General features: G+C 39.6%; 1 protein-coding gene across 1 annotated transcript; it reads left to right on the forward strand.

Moving 5' to 3' along the window:
• The first annotated feature begins 1,763 nt into the window (after positions 1-1,763).
• LOC115593649 (odorant receptor 131-2-like) lies at positions 1,764-10,110 on the forward strand. The gene is made up of 2 exons (XM_030437234.1): positions 1,764-2,705; positions 9,963-10,110. The coding sequence occupies exons 1-2, from the start codon at positions 1,776-1,778 to the stop codon at positions 9,996-9,998; spliced, it is 966 nt and encodes a 321-aa protein (XP_030293094.1). The 5' UTR covers positions 1,764-1,775; the 3' UTR covers positions 9,999-10,110.
• Positions 10,111-10,349: the final 239 nt, after the last annotated feature.

Below are 10,349 nucleotides of genomic sequence, written 5' to 3' on the forward strand. Positions count from 1 at the left end.
ACCTTGAAAACAGTCATAAACAGTCATAACGTGTACCGTCACGCCTCTTTAGGAGCCGCAGTGCCGGCTTACTGTGTGAATTACACAGCGGTTCGTCTTTAAAGCGGAGATGCTTTGCCCTGTGTGAATCAACATCGTCGGAGAATTGGCGAACCAATGCTGCAGAGATAATGTGGTGTTGCTGTGTAAAAAAGGCTACTGTGTTCTGTGCCTGGTTCACCTGCATGCTTCTTTGTTGTGAGCACACTGAAGCTTCTCAGATAAAACCCCTCCTTTTTCCCTAAGAACATGAGCAGCTCTTTGCAGTCCAGAGTAATGCCATTTTTCAACAAGCCACACCGGGCTGCCACACCCAATCAAAACCAAGTAGAGCCAGGCCGACAGATGAAATGGATAAAATGGCATAATACAGCTGGACGTGTTCTGTCCTCCACTCCATGCAGTAAGTTTACCACACTTAGTATTTGCATTAGCATGTTATGGTTAAATGCAAGGCTGTTCAGAGGTACTGAACAGCTGAGGCACTGTCTGGTGTCCATAGTCGCACATGGTTTCCTTAAGGCTTTACCTCCGGGGCTGGGACGCCAACAGAGAAGTAACAAAACTTCTGGTTCCTCAAAGCCATTTAAGGCTCAAAAAGCTTGACAGTCTCTATAAGAGCCCATTTCAAAAATGCCCAACTTTATAGCAGGAAACAAAATATTCAAAAATGGTTTTGGTCTCTTTAGCTAATTTCTCCCTTCATGAAAACTGAAGTTATGGTGACTATAAAGAACAGTGAATGGTATAGGACAGAATCGTACAGTAACACGTGTGAAGAAAGTAGGTGTATATTAAGTAGAGGTGTGGACATTTCTCGATTACAAGATGCATCGCAATGCTGATGTGGAAGATTCTACATCAATTCAGAGACAGAGCATATTCAACAGTCTGTCGCTTATTCTGATTGTTGATTGTCCAGCTGGACAATAAAATTGCGTTGCGATGTTTCTCCCATGCTTTGAACTGAAGGCGGACATTATGCAAACGTCACTATGTCAGGAGGAGGTGAGTTGGAGGGAGGCAGAGATCATCTGCGACTGATAAATCATAAAAAAAACTTGTAGAGCAATCTTGGGGCACATTTCAGATTTTATTAACTTGATGGTAAACGTGAACTGGACGAGACCCACACTGAGTGTGACTTCTGCCAAACAACAATTACTAATCACGTTGAAATGATGAAAAGTAGCCATGTGCAGTAATATAGAACAATGAGAATGCCATAAACTGAGATGCATTGCAGTGCATTGAGAATTGTTTTGCCTTCAAATCATTGACAGCTGAATCATAATCTAATCGAATCATGAGGCCAGTGAAGATTCACACCTCAAATATCCAGTATAAGGTGGACATGATGCTACTGCATCATGGACAGGGATAACCACATCCACATCCATGTTGCCGTAGCACCTGGTTAATGAGGGTGATGTACTCGAGGGTTGAGGTCACCAATGAATAATTTGTTGTTAATGCTGACATGTGATTCTACCACATGATGTAAATTGAGGACAACGCTTATGAACAATATGTGAGGGCAGATGTACCCTGCAGACAAGCTCTGCTCACAAAGACACAAGCCAGACTTCTACTCTGGTTTTGCATGGAACTCAGTAGAATTCTGTGCTGTAATGGAATATGGACTGGACATTTTTTCTTCTTCCTTTTGGTGTTCAATTGCATCGATAGTTCAATATTTTCTATTATTCAATATGTATCTTAAATACTTCTCTAAGATGTCAAATGCAACTCAATCTCAGATCAACATCACTGTTGGACGGGGATTACTCGAAAGAGGAATGCTGTTCACCGTGTCCACACTGCCATGTTTTCTGTTTCTCTTTATTAATGGAACAATGTTATTCACTTTAAGGAGTAAATCTGTGTTTTGTGAGACCTCCCGTTACATTCTTCTGTATAATCTACTATTTGCAGACACTGTACTGATGGCACTCAGTCAGTTAATGTACATACTGGCTGCTTTTAGAATAAGACTGACGTATCCTGTCTGTGGTGTCCTTGTCATGCTCATCAATCTCACAAATGAAATCTCGCCACTCACACTGGTGGTGATGTCTCTGGAGAGATATGTAGCTGTGTGCTACCCACTGAGACATGCTACCATCATCACCATCAGAAACACAAGGATGGCTATTTGTGTTGTTTGGACCTTCAGTTTACTTAATATTCTCGTTCAAGTTCTTTTGCTGTTAAATTTTGCATTTGAAGACCTGCAGAGCCTACAGATGACAGATCATTGCTCTGCCATAGCTATGATTCTTGGCCCAATCTCTAATCTTTATAGCATGGCCTACACTTATTTTGTGTTCATCTTAGCGAGTCTGGCAATCACTTCCTCCTACATTGGTGTGATGGTAGCAGCCAGGTCAGCTTCCACAGACAAAGCTTCAGCACAAAAGGTTTGTAAGACACTGCTGCTGCATCTGGTGCAGCTGGGCCTCAGTCTCTCCTCAACCATACATAACCCAATGCTCATAGCTATTTCAAAGGTCCTAAACAGGCTGTTACTGGTGCGCATTCAAATTGTTGTTTATCTGTGTATTATCATCTTTCCGAGATGCCTAAGTGCTCTCATCTATGGAATCAGGGATCAGACCATCAGACCTCTCTTCATATGCCATTTATGCTGTCAGCTGAAGCTTTCAGTTATAACAGCCAAGGCTGAGGTCTCACCTTAGGAATATATATTACAAGAATTTCAGTCTGTCATGAAACAATGTGCACATGCTCCATAATGGTTCTGAATCTATAATATCTCTCTTTGTCAGAGATGGAGGACAAAATGTATTCTTCATTCTATACAAAGTGTTTTATAAAGCTTAGCTGAAACGAATATCCGATCTTTGATTATCTTTTTTACAGTCAACTTATATTCCTGAATTAACAGATGAAAAATGACTGAAAAATAATTTAAAAAATGTTTGATAAACTGAAAGGTTTACAATATTCTTAACTTCTGATCACAACAATTGAGTAACTACCACTCCAAATTATGATCATAAGGATATCCATTACAAAGAAAATCATGCATAAATGTGTGAAACTATCCTTATAAACATGAATAGATAGCACAGTATTCAGATAAAGCTTACACTACTAAGATTTAATGTTTAATTATCATCGGACAAACTCTAATACACTTTATAGCCTTCATGATTGATTTTGGCAGAAACTGCATGTGCATATCATATCTGTACATAGCTACTGCAAAAAGCCAGATTTTGACTGTCTCAGACACGTTTGATTAATTATTATGATTGATATGTTTATTGAATATGTCTCTGTAATACATTTATATTCATTTTAGTTAAAATTGAATAAATGTGTGTTCATATGCTGAAAATTTGTCAAAAATGTTAAATAAGATTTGGTAATAATAAAAAGTAATAATCTAATCTACTGTTTTATTTAAATGAAGAGTGTAAAAGGTCACAGGTCCAGAGTTTAGTTAAGGATATGATGCACTTCAAGGCTCTACAGTGCGAGCTTTTCACTCGCATTTGCCCCTAAAAAAATGTATGTGCGAACTGGGAAAATGATTTCAGCGCACAGTGTGTGAGCAAAGGTCACAAGTTACCATCACAAGCTACTTCGTCTGCAATTGTTCACAAAATTACAATCATGTGGCTGCAACGTCCGAAATTTACATGCTGTTGTTTTTTTTTTATCCTGGACTATCCTGAGCCACTGAAACTAAATGATGTTCTCATCACATTGTGAAGTGTAATTCCAATGACAGTAAAATAAAGTCTAAGTCTAAGTCATTAAATTACTTGGCATAAATATACAAAAAAATACTTTGAAAACAGATCTCAATGTGAAAAGAAATTATGTTGGATATCTATACAGATATGGACAGGGCAATGTCTTAGAAACGAAAGTATGCCAAATCTTTTCATGGAAATAAAAGTTTTCAGCCTACAGAGGGCTTAATTGTATAGACACCCCGGAAATCAAAGTGAAATAATGATGTTGCTGGCTAGTCCATTTTGCCAAAATGTAATTTCTGTAACTCAAAATGCCTTCAATATCTTGTGTGGCCCCCACGTGCTTGTATGCATGCTTGACAACGTTGCAGCATGCTCTTAATAAGACGACGGATGGCATCTTGTGGGATGTCCTCCCAGATCTGTGTAAGGGCATCCCTGAGCTTCTGTAAAGTCTGAGGAGCAAACTGGCAGCACCTGATGGACCGAAACATAATGAGCACAGGGCCCACTACAGGACGTCGCGCCCTCAGGCCACCCTCATGAAGTTTGTTTCTGATTGTTTTGGCAGAGACATTCACACCAGTGGCCTGCTGGAGGTCATTCTGTAGAGCACGGACAGTGCTCAACCTGTTCCTCCTTGCACAAAGGAGCAGATATCGGTCCTGCTGATGGGTTGAGGACCTTCTACAGCCCTTTCCAGCTCTCCTAGAGTAACTGCCTGTCTCCTGAAATCTCCTCAATGTTCTGGAGATTGTGCTGGGAGAAAAATTAAATCTGTGGCACGTGTGGATGTGCCATCCTGGAGGAGTTGGACAACCTGTGCAACCTTTGTAGGGTTAAGGAATCGCCTCATACTGCCAGTAGTGATAATGACTCTGGCCAAAACCAGCACTAGTGGAAAACCAGACAAAAAAGATCAAGAGGGAGAAACTTGAAATGACCTCCACATGCAAAACCAGTCCTGTTTTGGGGGTTTTCTCATTGTTGCCACTCTAGTGCCCCTGTTGTTAATTCCATCAACACCAATACAGCTGAAACTGATTAACTACGCCCTCTGCTACTTAACTGACTAGATCATTATCAGACAGGTTCAATTGACCTCATGCCATACCCCAAAAGAAAAAGTGTTCCTTTAATTTTTTTGAGCAGTGTACAATCCAGCAGCAGATTGTATTAGTAAACTGAACAAATGAGACACAGCTCTTTCTATCGTATTTGAGTGCTTCCTCTATTTGATATATTAATATGCAGAAATTATGATTTTTTCTCAATAGCTTCCATGTCATGTGACCCAGTGACAATCGAAATCGTCAAATCAAACAATGACAATCAAATCTTGTTCCTAAGTGGGCCAAATAAGACACACCTCTTTTTATTGTATTCTAGTGCTTCCACTATTTTATATGAATATTGATATGCACTTGGACAACTGAGATCCTTTGTGTTTAGTACACCTATGATACAAAATGAAATGAAAAAAAATTAAATCAGTGTAAATTTAAGAAATAGTTTTGTGCTGCCTGAAATGAAAAAAATGAAATCACTGTAACACACTGTAAATCATTTTGTTTGTGCTGCCTATAGTGTGACGTGTTTGATAAATCCATAAATAAATATTTTTTGTGCTCCCATATGTCTTTGTGCTCCCAGATATTTTACTTTAGGAGCACATGTGCTCATTGGGAAAAAATTACAGCATAGAGCCCTGCACTTTTTCATGATCCTGAATCTATACACAAGAAATGTTTATTATTATTATTATTATTATTATTATTATTATTATTATTATTATTATAACAACAACAACAACAACAATAATAATAATAATAATAATAAGGGCTATGAAGTGAATAAAAATGTATGTCATTAATTACAAGCATTCTGATTAATTTATCAAAATTACTCACATGTGCCAATATTTGCCTTAAGCATTTAGAAATATTTCTGTGCAAATTGATTTTGTAGATCAGTCAATCAATCAATAAATAAACATTCTAAACTTTAAAAGAAGGTGACACTCCAAGATGGTACAAAAATTCCTTGCTGCATAAATTGCAAAAACTCTGTTCCTGTCAACAGTTCCATCCAGACATTTTTCAAAGTACCACTCCAGTGTGTTTTGGTATTTTCATGCAGTTTCATGCAGTATTAAAACTATAACGAAAAATGTTCATCTGCGACCTTCTTTCCAAGACTAAGACAAGACGATGATGAACTAGATTTTTCATTTAAAAAAAAAACTATGACACAATAAATGTTTTGTTTTCATTGACGCAGGACGAAAGTGTTAATTCTGGGCTTTCGGACAGTTCTTGTTTTCCATGTGGCAGCCTCTCCTTGCAGGCTCTTACTGACTGTCGGTCACTCACACCCATGGCAGCACAAACAGAGACACAAACACCCTGCTCCGAGTGACAATGAAAGAGAGAGCCAAACATCCAAAAGTGATGTTATATTTCAAGAGAATTGATACAGATAATGCTCGTTGCCACAGTGCAACAAGTCCTTTGCATGTAACTGCAAGAACGCAAGCAACCTTTCAAAACATCTAGCGAAAGTATATCATATACTGACTGAGAAATATACCGTTTTAGACATTCTAGGTCTTAGTTCATCTCCCATTTCCACATCGACCTCAGGTGCGTAATGCTAGCAGGAGCCTACACAGAATTAATTCAATTTTGCAGACATGTGTTGATAGCTGTTAGTAACCATTAGTCCGCTGAATGTTTAGGATTAACCATTTTTGCCAACAAGCTGTGGATTACAATTTGATTTTGGAATACTTTTGTTCACTCTGCTGGAAGGAAGTTTCAACTTTGAGGATACTACCAGACGTCCAGCGGGCGTGGTGATTCACCTCGGGATTGGAAGCTTTCAGCAGGAAGGAAGAGGCCAACCAAATGGATCGACCAACTCCTCTCCGTCCCAGATCTAACCAAGTAATATAACCAACCTCAGCTCTTGATTTGATTTATTATTTACAAGGTTTAGATTTTAGAAATATTTTTGGATAATGATTGATTATAATTGAAATGAGTATTGAGCTGTATGCTTTGCCCTTGCTAAAGTCTATGCAATAAAACCAACATAATATAGTTAAAGTTAAAGTTGTGGACATTGATTTTATGTCTCTTTGATGGAAGTAAAAGTCAGGTGTTAAGTGTGCATAATATCATAAGGGTTCTTAAAGGTTACTCTAGCCAATCAAATTGAAACAATCCCTTAGGGTTTACCAAAAGCCCTTAAAATCTAACCTAGCACCATACCAAGAGCCCAGATCATTTAGAGGAGAGCTGCCATTAATGGGCGTGGCTGGTGGCTGTATCTGACTCAAGGGCTATTCATGTCAGGTGCCCAACCAGAGGAAGCAGGGTAGACGTTCGGATTCAGGCAGTTAGAAGCTAGGCGAGTCTCCTCATTACCAGCTTAAAAATCCCTATTTAAAATTCCCACTTTTTAGCAACCTTTTATAGGTTACAGGGATCTAACCCTTTATAACGGAGAGCTGGTCGAGTACCTCCTGGACAGCGGTAAAGCTCGGGATCTAACACTATGCTGTCATGAATTCTGTCTGGCAGGGTGAAAGCATCATCCAAACTGTTCTTCGACTCAAGTATATACAGTAGTTAAGCTACTAATGCAGCTATTTTCTTTCTTTTTTTTTCTTAAAGTATTTTTTGGCCTTTGGCTTTATTGACAGGACAGTTGAAGATGTGACAGGAAACAGGTAGAGAGAGGGGGAGTGGCACACAGCAAAGGGACCCGGGAGTTGAACCCGGATCCGCTGAGGACAAAGCCTTTGTGCATGGGACACCTGCTCTACCGACTGAGCTAAACGGCACCCCATGCAGCGATTTCCTCTGATGACTAATAGTAACGTTTATTAACCCAAGTTTGTATTTAAACTAAGCACAAAATGTAAAGAAATGTGTGTTTGGTTGATTATTTCTTGCTTGTAAGAATGCTTTCTGGCAATACATCTTATACAATTGGAGAGTCTGTTTATTTCCCTTGCCACATTTGTAAGGAACATGCATTTATGGGATGAGCAGCAGAGCTGAGTATGTGGAATGCACCCATGAAATATTGCAAAATGTTCTCTTACGATGCCAAAAGGCTTATTCTGCTGTTGCTATTGAATCTTGTTTTGAGATTCTGGTATCCCGAAGGTGCAGTCAGGTACCTGATTTGCAGTCAATGTTTGCAGGACGATATGGCCAACGGCTCACTGCCCAGACAATACGAAACAGGCCGCATACAGCCAAACTCCGGTCTCACAAGGCAGCCAGGAGGCCTACCATGACTGCCCTTCACCGTCAGGCCTGTTTGCACAGGTGTTGGCAACACGTGCACTCGAACCTGAACATATGGTGGAATGTTATCTTCAGCAATGAGTCCAGATTCTGCCTACTGCAGTTGAATCATGCAGTCAAAGTGTGGAGTATACGCATAAAACAGCATGCTGATTGCTGCACTGATAGAGCAACATGTTTTGGTGGAGGCAGTGTGATGGAGTGGGGCAGTATCTTCCTCACTGGAAAAATTAGGCTTGTCATCATTGAAGGCAATCTCGATGCAGAGAGATATTGAGATGAGATTCTGCAACCAGTGCCAATCCCATATCACAAAATTCTGGTACCGAACTCTATCGTCCAAGATTACAATGCACATGTAACCAATGTATAATTATTATGTTGTTCATATTTCACCAAAACCCCTTTTTCATGTTTTGCTGTTCTTCCTTGTGTGTATTCACAGCTAATTCTATGTTTATTTTTGGGAGCTTTTATTTTGGTAATTTAATTTATTTTGGTAGGTTTCATTTTACTGTGTGAACTTTGACATCTGTGATGTCACCTCCTGTGAATTCACGCTGTTCTCCTCACTCAGTTTCCAGACCCTGTGAGGAGAGGTAAGAGTTACGAGCATTCCCAACTGTAGTGTGTTAAAATGTAATAAAAAACACTAAACAGACTTACAAATGTTGCTTGGTAAATGTCAGACATTTATTTTTACTATTCCAGAGTGTGCAGCACTTTTCTGTAGCATGCTAAGTTAAGCTAAAGTAGCTTCACCGCAGTTTCTCATGCAGGTCGATGTGATTTCTTGTTTCTAAAGGTGTGCTTAATGGAAAGCTGTAAGAGAGAAGTTGCTGTACTCATTCTTGATGTGTTTTACACAGGTATATGAGCTTCCATTATGTAATTTTTTTAATGCCAATTTGTTCAATGAAATGATAACTAAAAAATTGCTGCTGATTGGGTGGAGAATATTTGATGTTGTGTTTTATTTAATTGATAGAGAGTAGTGGCAGTAAGTGTAGTCAATCTCACTCGGTTTCCGGACCCCGTGAGGAGAGGTGTGCTAAATGGAACGCTGTAAGAGAGAAGTTGCTGTACTCATTCTAGATGTGTTTTACACAGAATAAATCCCCCTGGTCAGCAAGGCAGAAGTTGTCCTCGTGTCATTCTCCACCTTCCACAAACACAACGCAGAGCCCGTAGCAAGCCAGTGTCAGGCCAGACCGGCTACAGTGGTGCCGTGACCCGGATCCACACTGCTTCAGACTGGTTCAGCAGCATTCCTGGAGCTGTGGATCAACACCTGCTTGGTCACCGGAGGTTGATACATGTTACATGATCACATTAATGAACTTTTTGGTATTGAAGAAGAGTGATACAAGGAAAAGGGTATCAAACGTAAAGACTTAAAGGAAAAATAGAAACTCTTTTGCTCAGTTATTCTGATATTTTGAGTTAATTTGCTTGTCTTGCTATGAAGATAAATTTGCCATTTTAAGATATTTTTCTTGTGTACAGATAAGTGATATACGAGAGTTCGAAAAATGACATATGTTATGGGAAAAATGAATGAGGACGATGTCTCAACTGACAATTTTAAGTTCAGCATTGGAAGGGGGAAATTTATTGGTGAATTACCTCATACACCCGTCCGAGGTTCACATTATGTGAATTCACAAGCTTTTTGTTCTACACGCATGCCTGCTAATGCAGCCTCTACTCCTAGTCAAGGGATTACACTTTCAAGCCTTTCAGATACAACCGCCCCAGCCTTAAATAATATGATTACTCACAACGCCCATCAGGTAGGACAGTCTTTAAAGGAACAGTTGAGGAGTGAGCATGAAGAAAGAGGGGTAAGACAGCATGCAGGCTCAGAGCAGTGCAGGTCAGTTACCCAGTGATGCCACTTATCTCAATTTAACTGTTACAAAGCTAGTCCTACAGTCAGACGTGAGAGAGCCTCCAGTCTTCAGGGGAGATGGGTCTGACAAGAACACAGTTTGTGAGTGGGAAGAGCTGATGGAAGTGTATTTCAGAAAACAAGCCACACCCCTGAAAGAGCAGTACTCAGACATAATGTCTAAATTAATGGGCAAGGCCAAGGACATTGTGAGGATAACTCTGAGGAACAACCCAGCAAAAAAGCCTCAAGAAAATCCAAAAATCATTTATGACATCCTCAGACAACATTTTGAGAAGTACAATGACATTTTCTCCAAACATACACTTGACTGCAGTGAAGCAAAGGGTTTCAAACATCGCATCCTGCTCA

The sequence above is a fragment of the Sparus aurata genome, chromosome 13 (assembly GCF_900880675.1).
Source record: "Sparus aurata chromosome 13, fSpaAur1.1, whole genome shotgun sequence".
Classification (NCBI taxonomy): Eukaryota; Metazoa; Chordata; class Actinopteri; order Spariformes; family Sparidae; genus Sparus; species Sparus aurata.